Genomic DNA, 18,381 nt, shown 5'->3' on the forward strand with positions numbered 1-18,381 from the left:
AGCTTTCCGCTGGACCAGGACTAGCCCAAGGGGCAGGATAGCCCTTGCAGGTGGACAGGCCAGGGCCTCAGTTCTTGGCAGGGAGCAGGAGGTCTGGGGTTGGGGCAGAGGCTGAGCTCCAGCCAGGCGGGAGAGCCAGGTCCAGGGCAGTAGGAGCCAGAAGTGACCAGCAGACAAGGCCGAAATGCAGTGACCATGCCCATGTTTATTTCAACTGTACAGGTGGAAACACAGAAAAGCACTGCGATGCCAACAAGCACTTTACACATGTTCGGGGTCTTGACAATTTACAGAGTCCCGAGCCCATCCAGTGTGAGGGGGCCCAGCCTCCTCAGCCTTCCTGGCCTTGTGCGAGGTTCTCCACTAACCCAGCTTCTCAGCAGAGCCTCTGCCCAGGCCAAGTATCCAGCATGACCAGCCTCGCACACTTGACCCCGAGGTCTCCACTTTGGCTCAGCAGTCTGTGACTTCCCACACCAAGATCTGGTTGTGGGCCACTGTGAAGAGCAGGCTGGCAGATGGGGCAAACCTACAGAGCTGTACCCCGTCATCATGGCCTGGAAAGTCCTGTGCCGCTCCTGACACACAATCCACCAGCCTCAGCACTCGCTCTGCAGGCAAAAGGTACAGGGTGGGTCCTGTGCCTGAGCCTGCAGGTCCAGGGTTCAAGGTGTTCCCACCCGTCCTGGTTCTGTCTCCGGCTGGACGCTGGTGCAGCTTAAGAGAATCAGTGTTGGATGGCCTGTGTCTTCCACACCCAGCGCCACCTGTCACTGGGACTGGGGCAGCAGAGCCAAGAAAGAGCCCATCATTGTCAGGGTGTTCAACAGTATGTAGCTTCTAAGGCCCCAAGCTGAGCTGCTGAGTCCCTCTGCTCAGTGCTGGGTACTGTACTCAGTACCCCACTTCAGAGATGCGGAGCCAGGGTGCAGATGTGAGGGGCATGTCTCAGTGTGGGGGCACAGGCAGTCTACTCAACCCACCTCAAGACAGGCTGAGTCAACGCCCACCAGCACTTACCAGCAAAGCCGACGGCCATGAGGCGGGCCCTGGAGGACAGGCTCAGGGACACAGCAAAAAAAGGCAGTGGGATCTTCTCTACCACCTGCAGGCAGTGAGTGTGAGAAACCGGGTAGGGGTTGCCACGGCCCAGGACTCTCCCTTCCCAGGGTCTCGGGGGTGTGCACATGCCTGCTTCTGACAGAGGCTGTAGAAGACCACTTCTGGATGTGGGCCGAGACCTGCACACGCCAGCAGTGCCCTGTCCCAGGGGCAGAAAGCAGCGAGGGAGGGTGGAGAGCAGTCTGGAGCCTGAGGAGAGGCACAGTGTGCTGCGGTGGGGCAGACAGGCACCATCCCCACCTGAGGTGCCACCGGGACCCTCACCTTCATGAGCGTGGGTGCTGGGAAGCTCAGCCAGTCCACAAGCTCACAGTGGTCCCTCAGCCAGTCAGAGGCCCAGATGCTGACCCGCTGGTCCCTGCTGGCGGCCAACCACAAGTCTGTGCCCTTCACCCCGAAGCCTCCATACTGGGGGGAAGGTAAGGGCAGGTGGATATCTCCTGCCCTACTTTGCCCAAACCCCTTCCCAGCCAGTACCCCCCCAGACGGGGCCCTGCTGGTTCACAATGCCACCTCACCTCCTTGCTCGTGCTCTGGATGGTAGAGATGGGAGCGCCCCAATGCTCTCTCAGTACTCGGAAGGTCATCCCTGTGCAGGGGCGGCTCACAGCCACGAGTCCATCCTTGTCTCCAGAGAGGATGGTCTGACCTGTGCCAGGCAGGGGATACTCTGTTACCCTGTGACCTGCCAGCCCAAAGGTGTGACCTAGGCCAGGCCAGGACCATGCCATCACCCTGTGAGACCCTGGCCCCTCACCGTCAGCAGAGAAGGCAATGGCCGTCAGTGCAGTCAGGTGCGGATGCATCTTGAGCTCCATTGAGATTTGGGAAATGCTGAAGACCCGCAGCGTGCCATCGCTGTAACCCGCTGCCAAGCGCTGCTGCTCTGGGCGCCCGCAGGATGGTGGGCTCCAAGCCAAGCAGAGACAGCTCTGGGGGTCCCCGGTGAGGAAACATTAGCACTCCCCTGGGGATTGAGATGGTGGCCCGACCCCAAGGCTGAGGACAGACACAGGCTGAAGGGAGGATGCAGCTCCCAGATCACTGCAGTGGACAGGCAGGGCCCCGCCCCAAGCACACTACCCCAGCCCCTGGTGCCCCGAGTACCTGGTTCAGCACCTGGAACTGGATCACCAGCTCCATGCTGGCCAAAGACCACACCCTCACGCTCCCATCGTCTCCGCATGTGGCACAGTGGGACTCGCTGGGGCTGAAGACCACCTCGTGCACCTGCAGGGAGCCAGGCAGCTCCACCTGGGGCCACTCGGCCCTCGGGCAGAAACAGGACACAGCGGGGCCACATGCCTCCTCCCCAAACCCACCTGGCCGCAGCCGCCCCCACGTGGAGTAAAGAAACGTCCTGACCCTCCTCCTCCTGAGCCCCTCACACAAGACCCGGATGGAATTTGAGTCACAAGGAGCCTATCGGCCATTGAACCTGACTGTCCTCTCGCTGGGGCAACAGAGACTTATTCTGAAAGGACCTAAAACGTGAAGGGACAACACATCCCCAGAGGAAGGCACAAAACACATTCCAGGACATTCCAAGACTCCAGGGCTGCACCCCTGGGGGTGCTTTTCCTGAGACTGTCCTATGTGCACTGAGGGAGAACAGAGGCGTGTGGTCGCTGAGAATCAGAATGTTTGGTGTGGAAGGGAAAAGGGAACACAGAAACCATACACCAATGAAATGGCCTAGTCCTGTATTAAAATTTCAAATGTAAGTACGAATTCATGATATATTTTATCTTTAAAAATAATAATTTAACTCTGGCTGGTGGAGAAGCGATGGACCCCTCTGGGAAGAAACAGCCAAGGCCAGTCCATGAGGGAGCTGCGGAGGAGAGCCTGGATGCCTCCGTATGTCATTCCGTAGGAGGGAGATTACCAGTGACCAGCAGCTGAGGTCACAACAGAGGACCCAAGTGCTCGCACCCTGATGGATGGACAAACACAGTATGTTCTGCCCGTGCCATGGAATGGCGTCTGGCCATAAAAAGGAGGCACTGACACATGCTACAACACAGATGACCCTGGAGAACATGATGCTCAGTGGAAGAAGCCAGGCAGAAAGGACCTCAGTGTGTGATTCTGTTTATGTGTAAAGTCTAGAACAGGCAAATTCATAGTTCGTGGTTGTCAGGGAATGGGAGGTGAGTGCTTAATTGATATGAGGTTTCCTTTTGGGGTGATGAAAATGCTCTAAAGTTGATTGTGGTGCCCTGGCTGGTGTGGCTCAGTTGGTTGGAGCATCATCCTGTACACTGAAGGGTTACGAGTTCTGTGCCCAGTCAGGGCACATACCGAGGTTGTGGGTTCAGTTGGGGTAGGAGGCAACCAATCAATGTTTCTCTGTCTCTCTGAAATCAATGAATATATCCTCATGTAAGGATTAAAAAAAAAAAAAAAAAAAAAGCAAGCCCTAGCTGGTGTGGCTCACTGGATTGAGCACCAGCCTGCAAACTGAAGTGTCACTGGTTCGATTCCCAGTCAGGGCACATGTCTGGGTTGCGGGCCAGGTCCCCACTAGGGGGCACAGGAGGGGCAACCACACATTGATGTTTCCCTTTCTCCCACCCTTCTTCCTCTCTGTCTAAAAATAAATAAAATCTTGAAGAAACAAACTGAAAAAAAATCTCTCATCCTGGCTGGTGTGGCTCAGTGGCCTGCAAACCAAAGGGTTGGCAGTTCCATTCCCAGTCAGGGCACATGCCTGGGCTGCAGGCCGGGTACCCAGTAGCAGGTTCTCGAGAGGCAACCACATACTGATATTTCCCTTTCTTTCTCCCTTTCCCTCTCTAAAAATAAATAAAGTCTTAAAAAGTAAAAATTTAAAAAATCTCTCTTTAAAAAATAAATACCATATTTTTAGGACCATAGATGTACCTAGGTTTTAGAGGAAGAAAATAGGAAAAAAATTTTGAAGCAAAAAATGTGGTAAAATATTTAAGAACCCATGACCCCACTCCACTGCCACCCCCCCCACCACAGTGAGCCAGGTAAGCTACATTCAGACTATAAGACACACACCCCTTTTCCTCCAAAATTTGGGGGGAAGAGCATCTTATAGTCCGAAAAATGTGGTAAATAATAAAATTGATTATGGTGATAGTTGTATAAACCTGTGAATATATTGAAAACTGACTCCTTTAAAAAAAAGAAAAACTTTATTTATTTTTAGAAAGAGGGCAAAGAAAGGAGAGAGGGAGAGAATTAACCATGTGTGAGAGAAACATTGATTGGTTGTCTCTCACGTGCCCCCCCAACTGGGGACCCAGCCCACAACCCAGGCACGTGTCCTGACTGGGAGTCGAACCAGCAACCTTTCAGTTCGCAGGCCAGTGCTCAGTTCACTGAGCCAGACCAGTCAGGGCTGAAAACCACTGACTTTAAACAGCTTAAGCTTATGGTGTATAAATTATACATCAATATAAAACTGTTACAAAAGAAAAAAAAACAGAAAAAATATATAGTCCTTACTCCTCTCAAACTTAATTTCTTTGATGGCCACCATTATCTCCAAATAAATAAATATTACCAAAAAAATAAAGACTTGGTAGCCAACTCAAAGAACCTGTCAGTAGCCACAGCCCGGGCTCAGGGAGCAGTGACCAGGGGTGGGGGTGGGGGGCCAATCTACATATACACCCACCTGCTCTTAAAGACTTGAAAAGCAGCCCTGACTGCTGTAGCTCAGTGGCTTGCGCATGGGCTACAAACCAGAGTTCTGGTTCGACTCCCAGTCAGGGCACATGCCTGGGCTTCGGGCCAGGTCCCCAGTAGGGGCCATGTGAGAGGCAACCACACACCGATGTTTCTCTTCCTCTTTTTCCTTCCCTTCCCCTCTCTCTAAAAAATAAATAAATAAAACATTTAAAATTAAATTAAAAAAAAAAAAGGAAGACCTGAAGTAAACACTGGCTGTTTTGTCAACAAAACCAACCCAATCTCGGAAACCTGCCCGCAGGGGACAGGACCAGCTACCCACCCAGGTGACCGGTCACTCTGGACCAGAGCAGCCCTGAAAGGCAAGCAGCCCCCATTTAGCTTCCTGGTGGGAGACACGGCTTCCAACCAGCCCTGACCCTGACCACATTCTGGCTTAAACTCCAGATTCTCAGACCCCAGGGAACAGGGAGTAGAAAGGCAGGCCCAGCTCTGTCTGTGGGAGGCTCGGGGATGGACGACCTGGTTTCTTCACCAAGTAAATTACGAGGGAAAAAAGCAACAGAAAAAAGAGGAAGGACTGAAAAGAGGCCAGGCCTGTGGCGCTGACACAAGTGGACACTGCGGACCATGCCAACACAAGATGGACGTGCAGTTCTCCAGTGAGTGGGACCCCTATTCCAAGAACCTGAGATGTTTATGTGGGAGCCACTTCAACAGCTGGGCTTGACTCAGAACAACCGGGGGCAGGGGGACACAATACAGAGGAGGGGAGACTGTGTGGCTCACAGCCCTGCCTCGGTCCAGGGTGGAAACCCCCTCGGATATCTCTGACAAGGAGCCAGTGACCCGGTGGCCTCACCTTGCTTCTGTGGCCGCTGATGAGGCGGGTACTGGTGCCCTCAGCCCAGCTGACATACCAGAGTGTGCCTGCCGTGGTGCCCACCACACCCATGTCCATGCTGTCGTGGAAGACGGCACTCACGATGGCACCATCCAGGGTCAGCTCGTGCTCCATGAACACGGAGCTAGACCTAGTGGGGAGCAGTGGGTCCTAAGAATGGTGGCAACGAGAGCCCAGGGAGCCGGGTGCATCTGTGTTCTTGCCCTGGCCTCATAAAGCATGTCCCCACAAAAGGCAGGCCCAGCGGGCAACAGAGTGCTGGCTTACAGCCCAAGGGCACCAGCCTGACACACAGGCTCACCTGGCTCCAGAGCCCTTGCGCCTCAGCTCTGGCACAGCTCCCACGGCCCACAGGCGCAGTCGCCTGGTGTTGCTGCCACTGACCAGCCGCGATCCTGAGCACAGCAGTACTCCTGGGAGGCAGGAGGTGGCATGAGCTGCTTCCCCAGACGCCCAGGACTCCAGACAGGGTCCGACCGCCCCAGCACTGGGGCTCTCGGGGAGAGGCCGAGTCCCTAGTTGAGGGGGGTCATAGGGGCTCCTCAGACACCCACCGATCTCACCGTCGTCCGCCTCCCAGGCCAGGAAGCAACGGCTGGCACTCGTGTCCCAGACACAGACTTGGCCAGCATTGGAGCCGCAGTACAGCAGGGGCGCAGCCCCATAGCACAGCGACGTCAGCTCGCCTGCCTCCACAGCCTCAGGGATGGGCTCCCGGTGCACCTGGAGAGACTCAGGGCAGTGTGGGTCAGTGACGTCCCAGAGCCCGGCCAGATCCCATCCCAAACCACCTCTGCACCCTGGCACCTGGAAGCTGATGTCATCTCCACGCAGCTGTAGGCGCCAAAAGGTGAGGGTGCCCTGGCCCACACAGGCAAGCTCACTGGCGTCCCAGGGGCTGAAGGCCATGCCGTGCACCGGCTCGGGGAGGCGGGTGGAGGAAATGAGCTCATAGGTGTCCATGTTCCACAGGGCCAGGGTTCGGTCACCATAGTCCCCTGAGGAGATGCATGGTGGTCACACCAGCTGTGCAGGGGTCTTAGAACAGGCTGGGGAGTCCAGACGCCACTGGTCTCCACCCCCAGCCCCAGCCCCAGCTGACCTAGTGTGACAAGGAGCCTGTCATCCAGTGAGAAAGACAGGGCTTGCACAGCGGTACAGTGGTGAGAAAGGAGCTGCTGGCAGTGACCCCCAGGCACATCCCAGATTCGGATCTGGCAGCCAGAGGCGGCGCCTCCGCATCCTGAGGCAGAGGCCAGGACCTGACGGGCCAAGCAAGGGAGAGTGGTGTCAGTGGGATGGGGGCAGTCCAGGGGCCTATCTGGCTCTGGGTGGGTAGGAAGCCAGAAGAGCATTCCCCGTGCTGCTCTGGAGGCCCCTAGAAGCCACACCATAATGCGCAGGACCAGCACCTGGGCGTCATGGCTGAGAGCCAGTGTAGAGATCTCCTCGGAGTGGCCGAGCCAGTGCTGCTGGGCGCCGGAGTGCAGGTCCTCCACCACCACCAGGCAGCCGTGCGTGTAGGCGAAGAAGCCTGCAGGGAGGGGGGACGCCCCAGAGCAGGCATCTGTCACCCGCCCTGCCAGTTTCAGTAGCCAAGGGGGTCACACTGATCCCTTCCAGGAAAATGCTTCGAGAGGGTACAGAGAGCATGGCTGGAGTAACAGGAGGTGTGACAGGGAGATGCCCCCGTAGCCCAAACCACCCTCCATGTGCGTGCTCACTCGCTCTCCTGGGCTCTGCCCTGCATCTTCAGGGCTGGGAGCCAGGGTGGGTTGTGACCCCTACCTGTGTCTGGCCGCCAGATCACGTTGGCCCGCCCATTCCCATTGTAGCCCACGACAGCCTTCAGGTGCAGCCACTCGCCCCCAGCAGGGGGGAAGGAGACATTCTGTGAGGAAGTGGTCCCAGGACGCTGGTGTACGGCCCAGCACCCAGCCACCCCACCTCCACCTCAGGCTGTGTCCCATCCGGCTAGAGCCCGGGAAGTACACATTCCCGGGATGGGACAACAGCAGGAGCCTCAGGAGACACATTCTCCTGGAATGGGACAAACAGCAACGGCATGGGCTTCAAAGCCTACACACGGGAGACCGTCTGGGCGTGACAGGATGGGAGCTGCGGGTGCAAACAGGGAGGGGGGAGTGGGAGAAGTGGGAGGTCCCTGGAGTCCCGGGAGGCCAGGCAGGGGCAGCAAGATCCAGGGGGCTCTCAGGGACAGAACACTCAAGGAGGTAGGAGGGAGGCAGGACCATCAGGCACAGTGTGGCTTAGCAGGACACTGCCCGGGTCCAGTCCAAGTGTCAGCATGGCTGCAATGGCACAGTGTGCAGGGGGGATGGGAACCTGTGTGGTGGCTACTGTTGAGGTAGGGACTGCCATCAGCTTTGGGAGCAGCCCCAAGGAGACCCTGGGGGACCCATGTATTAGGGAGAAAAAATGCTCCCAGAAACCACAGCATTGTGCCACCCTCAGCCCCAAGCCTCTGGAGCGTCCACCTGTGGTACAGTCTGTGAGAATCCCACCCCCGGCCAACCTTGGCCATCAGGGAGGCCTTGTAGCGCGCTGTGAAGTGCACGTAGGAGTCCGGGCGGGCAGCGGCCTGGGTCCTGGCTCTTCTAGTTCCCTGGATACCTGACAGAGAGGAAGAAGAGCTCACAGGAAGTTGAACTACCCACAACCACTCAGAGATCCTTTTCTGACAGTCTCCCAACCCAAGAGACGCTCAGTCAGAGAGCACAGGTGAGCCACACCCCTCCGCCGGGCCCAGCAGGGGCCTCAGGCCCGTGTACTTGTTCTTTAAATGACCAGGCCTCATCTCCTGGGGTGGACTCCAGTCTGGGCCCATGGGCACCTGCGCCAGGCACGGTCACGAGTGTCCCCACCCTACCCTGCTTACTGGGCTGGCCACAGGGGTAGGGCAGCATGCTGAGGCCCCAAGGGCCCCCTGCAGCCCCCCGGGGCCTGTCTCCGGCCCCACAGGCCTTCTTCTGCACCAGCATGGGTGGGCCTGAGGCCTGGCAGAGCCCCGTGATGCTGCAGTTCTCCTCAGAGGGTCGTTCTTCATCTGACACAGAGAAAGTACCTGGGGAGGAGGGGGGGCAATGAGAAGAGGGCACTGAACCCCCTGCACCCCTGCCCTTCCCCCATAGGCCTGGAGCAGCACCCAAGCATGCTGGACAGGAGCAGTAAAAACAAGCCTGCCCAGGTGCTCCGGGACCCCTGCCCTTACCATCACCGCCCTCCGAGGGCCCAGCACAGATGCTCAGCTGGGGCGGGGTTGCCTGGGATGGCACAGGCACCTGCTGCCGAGGAAGTCCCTTGGCCCCAGACACTGCATCCTCCAGCTGCGTTGCATTCTGGCCTGAGGACAGAAGAGGCCAGGCTGTGCTCAGAGCCTGGGAAGGCAAAGCGCAGAGGGGGAGGTGTGCCTAGTCCCCCCACCCCATGCACTGGGACCCCCAAGAGAGGAAGTGGCACCATGCCACTCCCAGTGTCTACAGTGCCGGCACCAGATGTCGCCACAGATGTTCCATCGTGGTGGGACCACTCACCAGCCTCACAGGGTGGGGGGGCCCCAGGAGAGCCTCGGGCACTGCAGAGGCAGTAAGAGAGGGTGTCAGGCGGGGAAGGTGCAGCAGGAAGCCTGGCAGACGCATGTCAAGGGCACTTGCCTTCCTGGGGGCGACCTCTCAGCAGAGGCCAGGATATCCCAGAGGAAGATGGCATCGCCCACACTGAGAAGATGCTGCTGGTCAGGGGTGAAGGCCACAGCCTGCACGGGCTCTGAGTGGCCGATGTACACCTGGGGACAGCACATGTCACATACAGAGACCTCACTATCTTCCCATGCCCAGGCCTGGCCAGGCTGCTGACTGGGTGAGAGGTCCTCATGAGGTGTACAGCCATGCAGGTCACCTTACACCCTCCCTCCAATGCACCTGCCTGTGCCCACCTGCGCCCACCTATAGCACACACCTGGCAGCTGGGGTTAGACAGCGTCAGGTAATCCCACACCTTGATGGCTCGGTCGGCAGCTGTCAGCAGGAAGTGGGCATCTCTACTGAGAGCTAGGGAGGGGCAGACCACAGGGTGGACGCCACACAGCTGCAAAAGAGCATTCTCATGGGGGAGATCAGAGCACATGAGTCCCCTGAACTGGGGAAGCTTCCCTTCTGAAAGTGCACGTCTTAGGAGTGGAAGGTGGCCCAGCGCCTTCCCTCCTCGAGGCCCTGTGGACACTAAGGTGGGCACCAAAGGAAGGCTAAGCGCCAGCCAGGACCCTGGACTCACCTCTCGGACCACTCGGCCCGAGGTGGCATCTAGCACCACAATCTTGTTGGATGAGGTAGAGACCAGCAGGTGGCTGGGGGTTGCAGGACTGAAGCAGACAGCCACAGCTGAGTCCACGTGGTCACTGGCCAGGTCCGGGGCACTGATATCAACCCGCAGCAACTGGGTGAGAGCAGCAAATAGCCACTGGCCATAACCTCTGGGCTGAGTTCACATCCCCAGAGACAGGGCACAGGAGGCAGGCAGCCTAGGGTGACCCCCTACACGCTGCCCTGGCCAGCCCATACTGGGCACACATGTCCTCTGTGCCTGCAAGTGAGGGCAGCAGGGTCTGGGCCTTCTCTGGAGTCAGCATGGCCTCCCACCCCCTGATGCCCTCGCAGTCCACGGGGGGCCAAGGAGAGGCTCCAAGTCTTGGCAGAACCCAGGGGAACCATGTGGCAGCTAACTGAGAGACCCACAGGTCTGCCAGTGAGGCCGGTGCTGCCCACCCACACAGGACACATGGAAGGTTCTGGCTGACTCACATCGTCCAGTGAGGCTGCATCCATGATGGTCACTGTGTACTTAAAGGGACCCACGAAGGCCAGCAGGCGGCTGTCCCCACTGACTGCCAGGGCATTGGCACTGGGGCGGGCATCCTGGCACACCACGTTAGCTGCCGGCAGCACAGGAGCAGGTGGTCAGCTAGGTGGGGATGGGGCGCCCACAGCAGACACAAAATCTGCCCGTAACCTCGGGAAGCAGCCCAGGGGCCTGGGCATCGGAGAGCCAAGAAACCTGGTCCCCAGGGACTGCCAGAATAGCTGGGGTTCTCCTGGGCCAGGAGTGACCCGAAAATGACCACCTGGCTGGCTATGGGAGGGGCAGATGCCCTTGGGTGGACTGACCCCCTGTGAGCCTCATGCCCAGGCTGCCCGTCTCCTTCTTGGGTGGAGCAGGTGCAGAACCTCAGACCTTTAGTTTTGAGGGCCTGGTGTGCCCTAGCACCATACTTGCCCTGGGGGTCTGTGAGGCCCCAGCGGGCAGTTTACTGCTGTCAATGGATACTAGGCAAGCCCTACCCCCCAGGTAAGGCCGGGAAGGTTGGGAAGCTGGGGTGGGGCTGGGCACAGGGGCCTGACCTGCAACGCGCAGGACGCGGCAGCAGGTGGCAGCACAGCAGTACTGAGCCAGGGTGCCCTGGGAGCAGGCACTGAAGAGGAGGCTGCCGTCAGGGCTGGCGACCAGGCCGGTGATGGTTCCTCGGTGACACCTGCCCACACAGGGATGCCCGCTGCCTTGGCCCTGAGCTGCACCATCCCTGACCTCCCGCAGTGGGGCCTAGCGGAAGCGTCCTGTAGACACCCCTCCTGCACTCCACCTGCCACCCACACCCCAGGGGGCCCCACCAGTTTCCACCACAGGCGTCCGCGGGGCCGGGGGCCAACTGGGCACCCACCTGTGCTCCACCAGGGCCACGGCAGCCTCCAGGCTGAAGGAGCGGAGGGCCCCCCTGCTGAAGCCACAGAAGAGGACTGGCTGCGTAGGATGGAAGGTGACTGCACACGGGGCTTCCTCGGGTGACACGAAGTCATAGAGCTGGAGGGTGGGGCCGTGTGAGGGCGGGCAGGGTGGCGGCTGCCAGCTGACCAGGAGAACCTGAGAGCTAGCCTCTCTTCAGGTGACCCAAACCTGAGGGTCCCCAACTCAGGACACAAAGCATGCCAAAGACCCTCCCCACCCCCTGCCCGCCTGAGCCCCGTCCCCTGGGCCTCCGAGTCAGTGGCCTGTGGCCCTCTAGTCCTTCCCTCCTGGCCATACTCTACCTGTTGCAGGGTCGCCAGATCCCAGACTCGGACGGTGTGGTCCTGGGACACAGTGGCCAGCTGCCCCTGGTTGTACTCGGTGGCAAGGGCCAGCACCGGGGCCATGTGGGAACGCATCAGCACACTATACTCCCGGGACGGTATGTCCAGGAAGCCCAGGTGGCCCGAGGAGGTGGTGGACAGTACACGCAGGCCATCAGGGCTCAGGCGGACCGAACTGATAGGGCCTTCATGCTCTGCAGGTAAGGTGGGTGGGTGACCTCACAGACCCGAAGCGGAGTGGGCTGGGAACCGGTGCAGGCTGGCCACATCCAGGCTGCACCTCCCGCCCAGCCCCGCAGACACAAACCCGCTTCCTTACTGCCAGAGCCCCATCTTCCTGTGGACAGGGACACGCAGCTCCCCCAGGGCTACCCACTCCCGGGCTCAGCAATGGTGGAGGTCAGGATGCAGCCCCTCAGAGCCCGGTGACTGCCATCTAGCCCAGGGGTGGCCCGGGGATGTGTCCCCCTATGGTGACCGCGATGGTGAGGTGCCGTCTTGCTCCTACCCGCCTCCAGGAGCACAGAGGAGAAGTCCAGGGGCCAGAGGCGCAGGTAGCCATCCTCCGAGCCCACGGCACACTCAGCTTGGGAGACACTGAGGCTGCTGATGGCAACGCCAGGACCTGGGGGACAGGCAGTGTCAGCGTAAGCATCGGGACCGCTCCTCCCACACAACAGAGGCCACCTACCCGAGCTGAAGGTCTGCTTTTGTGGGAGGGGGCTGCTAGGGGTGTGCGTGGACAGGAGACGGCGAGTGTGCCGCACAACCATGCGCTGGTAGTCCATCTCCAGGATGTGGCCACTGCGGCTGCAAACGTACCTGCCCGGGAAGGCGACAGGTGAGGGCCGAAGGGGCAGACAGGGCAGAGCCTGACTAGTTAGGGGAGGAGAGCGGCACTCACAGCGTGCAGTCATCCCGGGCCTTCCCAAAGGCCAGGTCAGTGAACTCCAGAGCATGATGCTCCCCCAAGTCCACAGGGCAGGAGCGCAGGGCCCCACCTCGAAGTCGCCACAGCCGCACACTGCCTCGCCCACACGATGCCATCCTGCAAAGGTGTGTGAGGGCGAGTGACTTCCAATCCCTGTAAGGAGACTGGGCTGCTGTGCACAGGGGCCCCGAGCCAGAGAAGGGCACAGGCTCGGTGGTCTGGCCCCCATCCAGGCCCAGGTGCTGTCAGGCCCTCATCCGAGCACTTCAGGTGGGCAGGAGGGCCAGTTACCTGGTTTCATTAAAAAAGGCAATCTCAAACGCCTGGATGTCGATGTCGGTGTTCACCTTCGCAAGAATGACAGCCTCACCGCCTCGCCCCACCTGGTCGGTGCCCCACGCCACTACCATCTGCAACAAGCCCCTGCTGAGCTCCTGCTGTACCTGCTGGCCCCACTGGACCCTGCTAGGCTTCTCTCTCCTACGGGAGCTGGCCTGAGCACTTGGCTGGGGAGGACTTGGAGAGGGTGGCCCCCATGGGCCATGGGGACCTACATTTGCCCAACCGTTTTCTGCAGACATGTGAAGCTGACTCATTCGCAAAAACAAACAGAAAACACTGACCCACAGGTAGAGAGGAGGTCCAGTCGTGAGACACCACTCAGAACCTGGCTGCCCTATGACTCGAGAACATCCCTCCCAAGAGAGTAAGGCGAGTTGTTTAGACACTGACTCCATCCATAAGGAGTGTAAACACAAGACACCCTGCAGTGTGCCGGGGGCGGGGCCTCCCGCTGGGGCCAGGGTAACGCCACTTCCTAAGTGGTTTGGATCAACCCCCAGCCCACCGTTACCGTTTTCCCGTGGTGGTCCTTGCCCACACAGCAGAGCAGCGCCCCGCTGTCGGAGAAGCTGTGGATGTGGAGGAGACAGTCAGTGCTAGCAGGGCTGGCTCCCACCCCCCTCAGAGGTCCCTCGCCCACCTGAGGGAGCAGACAGTATGGACGGGGCTCTGGAACAGGGATAGGCAGCCCCTGGTCTGGAAGTCCCAAAGGCGCAGCACGCTGGGGGCCCGTGCCTGGGCTGAGGCCAGCAGCAAGCTGCTCCCATCCAATGCCAGGGCAGAGACCTGGGGGGCGGCAGGTTAAGAGAAGCTGTGTGGCCTGCAGGCACAAGCCTCCCCTGGGCCAGGCGGTACCCACCTTGTCCGTGTGGCCGAGGAAGAAGCGCTGCTCCCGGGTGTCAATATGCAGGACCACGATGACTGCGTGGCAGGGGTACACGACGGCAGCCCCATCCTTCGTCCACAGGGCCTGTGCATGGGGGCCCGAGGCTAAAGTCACAGGCTGGCTGGCTCTGTCTCCCCACCCTGGTACACCCCTTCCTGTGTAATGTCCACAGGAACTAATGGGATGAACACACCAAAAGGACAGAGAAAACTTACAGACTTGTGAACATGCATGCATGCACACTCACACACATGCAGACTTTCCTTTGAGCCCTGTCTGCAGTACAAGAAATGTTGGGGTTCAGGCAACAATAAACCAGAAAGCCCACAAAGTCTTAGAACCTGCATCCAGGAGAGCCTAATAATCCCAGGGCCCCCTCCCACACTGCTTCCCACCCCACCGGGACCCACAAGCCATGCCCACACTGGCCCCACATGGCTGCAGCAAAGCTCTAAAGGGTGATAGTTCGAGGGTCTCTGGAAGCTCAAACACTTAGACCAACACTGACCCAGCCAGCACGAGTGAGAACAAAGGGACACGTGGGAGTGAAGGTCACTGAGGAAGCATTGAGCCACGGTGCAGATGTGGGCAGGGCTGGGTATCCTCGCAGCAACCTGAGGGGGTCAGGGCCTTTCCACCACTGTCTCCCTCTGTGTATGTGGTACTCATCCAACCCAGCAGGACCACAGGACCCCTTACCCATTTGGTGCTGTGGCCTCCAAGGCCAATGACTCCCTTGAGCCTCAGAACAGGATCCGGTAGGAAGCTCTGAAACAGGCCAAGTCACAGTGAGGCCCCAGAAGGCAAGACCCCATCCAGCCAGGGCTGCCCCACTGGGCTGGTTCCTGCCTCTCAAGAAGCTGCTTAGTCCTAGGTAGCTTCTGTTGGCTGCTCTGCAGCAGGAAGCCAAGATTCTGGCCACATTGCCAGACCTTCCAGGGACCCCAGGTGCTGCCCAAGGCCCCCATAGACCTCTCGGAGCTGGGAGTTGGGGGCTAGGAACCACCAGCCCCTCTTCCTTATTCTTTGCTGAAAGGGATTTTTGCCTGCTCTGCTCTCTGCCAGGGGGCTGGATAAGAGGGGGCACTCAGAGGCCCATCTGCCCCCCACACACAGTCCATGGTGGGCACAGACCAACTGCCCTTACCCACACCTCACCAAGGCCCACCCTCCTCTATGGCTTGGTCAACCGCTGCCTTCCACAAAACGTGCACTCACCTTGTGCTTGCTCACATTCTCTGGGGCTGTGGGCACCACAGCCAACTTGCAGACAGACATCTGAAGGCCATTGCCAGCAGCATGTTTGTCAGTGGCCTTCATGCAGGCCAGGAACTCTTGGTTATTGCCATTGGGACCACCCACAACGGAGACTTCTGAGCACTCACAGGACAGGCCATCCTCTGGAAGGAGCCCCAAGGACTGTAGGGAGATGGTGGCCGTCAGACCCTGGGGCCGCCTCCCCTACCCCCATCTCTGAGAGCACAGGCACTTACGGCTGTGGGGCCAAGCAGTGGAACCACAGAGGACGGGCTGTCCTGCCTGGACTTGGTGAAGGCCACCAGGCGAGGGGGAAGAAGCTGTGGCACGTGCTTTGGGAAGACTGCAACAAAGCAAAGAGACACAGAACCTTCTGAGCAGAGTGCAGAGGCCTGAGGAGGATGAGCCGAAAGGCACCGGGCAGGGCAGCACTGCACCCAGGCTCCAGAGCCCTTCCCAGCTGGAGAGCTTGAGGCCCCTGGTATCCTACCCACAGCCTCAGGGTAACTTTCAGGGTGACCTTCAGGCTAGCCCCGGCCCCTGCAGGCACTGCACCTCCAGGTTCACCACCCCAGACCCAGTGCCAGGACCCCTCCCGCTGAACTCTGTACACCCCACAGGCCCACCTGCATCAGGAGGGGAACAGCTCCTCTGAACTGGCTCGGAGGCTGCTGAGCTGCCGCTTGGAAACCTCAGGTGGGTGGAGGGAGTCAGTGTAGGGGCCACCCTACCCTCCCCCGCCAGCCTCCCTGGAACAGGCACAGCTGCTTACCAGATGTGGATGTAGTGGTCGTGCCAGCTCTCCCCCTTAGGCACTGGGAATGACATTTCTCGAGGCATGGGGGTAACAGGCAGCTTTGCCCGCCGGGCCTCACCAGCAGTGACAGCTACAAAGAGCAGAGTTGCTCCAGGTCCAGGGAAGCCCATCCAGCAACCTATCCCAGCTCAGGCGAGATTCAGCACTAAGCGCCTGCAGGGTATCGCCCAACCACCTGCACAGCCACCACCTCCCTGGGTGGGGAGTTAGGGGCTCAGAGAGCATGGCACAGGCATCTTTACCAAGTGACAAAGCCTCTCCTGGGAAGAGAATCTGGGGGCAGTGATGGGATTGGAGCAGCCCACATGTAAGCTGAGTGCAGGGCGTGGGGTGCAGCCCTCACCTGGGTCGAAGCACAGGTCGCTGATGTAAAGGCTTCGGACCAGCAGGTTGGCACACAGTCGAACACTCTTGAGGTGGCTGTAGCACCGGTTCAGGTAGACAAGGAGGATGTCATGGAGGTCCAGCTGCAGGCAGGTCCAGCGGGCACCAAGGGGAGCCACACCTGCCAGGTCTGCAGGAGGCAAGCCAAGGTCAGCAGTGCCCATCCTCTCACCAGGCAGCCCATGATGCCTTCTGTCCTAGGCCTGCCCCCATTCCCATGGCCAAAACCATGTGCCCCCATCCAGGCCACAGAGGAGCCTGTCTGGGCCTGCCCCACCTGCCTCTGGGCCTGCCCTATATCTTCCTGTCCACCTTCAGGCTGCCTCTCCTGGACCATCCCTATGCCATTCATGCCCCATCTTTGTGTCACCTTTCCTGGATGTCTCAGCCTCACAGATGAAGGGAAACTGAAGCCATGTGGCTGTGGACTTGAACTCCTTGAACAGGTTGGAAAGGGACACACGGATGACTTGTTTGTCCTGTGGTGGCAATGGGTGGCCGTAAGGAGACAAAAGAGGACACCAGGGGTGCAGTGCCCCTACCACAGACTGCTCCTGAGCTCAGCACCTCGGTGGACAAGTCCAGGTGGATGACAAAATGCTTGGTGGACAGGGGTCGGAAAAGCAAGTACAGGAATCGTCCAGTCAGGCCCAGGGACTGGGTGCTGGTTTTGGGGAGCTGGATGTAATTGCTGGCACAGACAGAGCCTCGAATACGATACACAGTGCACTTTAGGGTCTTGTCCTGGAGAAGCAAAATGATTCAGTGTCCTCCACAGAGTCAGGGAGCACCAGGAGAGGCGCTGCCCGCATGACTCTTGGGTGGTGGGGCTAAGTGTCTCAGGCAGAGAAGAGAGCCCTCACCCATCCTGCTGCCAGGTTCCCCCCCCCCGCCCCCCACTTACCATCACTGTGGCCACATCGCCCTCCTTAGTGGACCGTTTCCACTCATCTACCTTGAAGTGTCTGAAGACGTTGAGGAATGGGTGCTGCCACACTGGAGGGACAGGGAAGAGTGGGGACCTGCCCTAGGTGCCAGACCCAGGGAGGGGCCGCGGACGGGGTCTGCACGCCCCCAGCAGTGGACAGCAATCAAAGCGTGCGTACTAGGTTCTGTCCCATTCTCAGCACCAACCCGCCCAAGGCCGCAAGCTCAGTGCGCGCCAACCGCAGGACCCCACCCGCCCCTTGGGCTGCTTGCCCCGAGACCCCAGATCCCCACCCCAGGTCCGCGGGCCGCGAGTCTACCTCGCGCCATGACACCGCCACTCGCACTTCCCGCCTCGGCCGCCGCGCCCCCACGCAGGGCACGCAGCGCGCGCCTAGCAACGGCCGCCTGGCAACGGCGTCACTTCCGCTTTCTGTAAGGCGACGCCACGCGACCGCGGGGCCGCAGCCCTCACCTCAGCGGCGCCGGATTCCGTTTCTGCAGTCGTTTGGGGCTACCAAACGCCCTGCACCTCCTGCTCCGGCCACCCCTCCGCAGTCGTACCCTAGGGCAAGAGCCTTCGCCCCCAAGTTCCTGCGGCCACTCCCAAGTCAGGACCCTATTGGGGATTCTGGCACAACCAGCTACGGGATCCAGGGAGGTTCCTAACTCATTCTGGGGCCCATCTCTGTACCTGAAGTGAAACGCAACCCCAGGGGCGGTCCACACCCACTGACAGCCCAACCCTCTGAAGGGGCGTGCACATCTGGGTACTCCATTGCATCCTTTCAGCTGCCCAACTAGATAAGCAGTGCCCCAGAAGCCCCTAGAACCGAGCAACCCCCGCTCCCACACTCAAGCCCAGGTCTCCTCCAAATCCGTGGTGCACCTTTGTCCACTGTCCCATGCCAGATCTGGGAAACAGGACCATGGGTCCTGAGACCTGGCCCCAATCCTAGGGCTCTGGGACCCCACCCCAGGGCCAGTTATGTACAATAACAT

The 18,381-nt window shown here is 59.5% G+C and overlaps 1 protein-coding gene across 2 annotated transcripts; it reads right to left on the reverse strand.

Annotated features, from left to right (window-relative positions):
* Nucleotides 1-185: 185 nt before the first annotated feature.
* On the reverse strand, nt 186-17,764 carry WDR90 (WD repeat domain 90). Of its 2 annotated transcripts, none has more exons than XM_028525205.2 (42): nt 17,700-17,764; nt 17,357-17,448; nt 17,020-17,196; nt 16,823-16,931; nt 16,412-16,582; nt 16,024-16,138; nt 15,878-15,942; nt 15,488-15,594; nt 15,213-15,413; nt 14,694-14,762; nt 13,968-14,078; nt 13,749-13,894; nt 13,620-13,677; nt 13,058-13,176; nt 12,740-12,883; nt 12,527-12,657; nt 12,344-12,460; nt 11,794-12,029; nt 11,427-11,566; nt 11,110-11,240; nt 10,513-10,643; nt 9,986-10,147; nt 9,671-9,799; nt 9,367-9,497; nt 9,247-9,287; nt 8,925-9,056; nt 8,592-8,777; nt 8,229-8,326; nt 7,481-7,583; nt 7,105-7,226; nt 6,795-6,954; nt 6,500-6,690; nt 6,247-6,415; nt 5,994-6,105; nt 5,651-5,822; nt 2,230-2,352; nt 1,880-2,054; nt 1,641-1,771; nt 1,387-1,530; nt 1,192-1,311; nt 1,021-1,105; nt 186-611 (listed from the first exon to the last, which is right to left on the reverse strand). In XM_028525205.2, exons 1-42 carry the CDS (start codon nt 17,707-17,709, stop codon nt 454-456), a joined length of 5,424 nt encoding a protein of 1,807 aa, XP_028381006.1. In that variant the 5' UTR covers nt 17,710-17,764; the 3' UTR covers nt 186-453. The 2 variants fall into 2 exon arrangements, with proteins under 2 accessions (XP_028381006.1, XP_028381004.1); XM_028525203.2 differs by having other exon boundaries at nt 8,583-8,777; nt 17,700-17,719.
* Between the last annotated feature and the right edge of the window lie 617 nt (nt 17,765-18,381).

Source organism: Phyllostomus discolor, chromosome 3, assembly GCF_004126475.2.
Source record: "Phyllostomus discolor isolate MPI-MPIP mPhyDis1 chromosome 3, mPhyDis1.pri.v3, whole genome shotgun sequence".
Lineage (NCBI taxonomy): Eukaryota > Metazoa > Chordata > Mammalia > Chiroptera > Phyllostomidae > Phyllostomus > Phyllostomus discolor.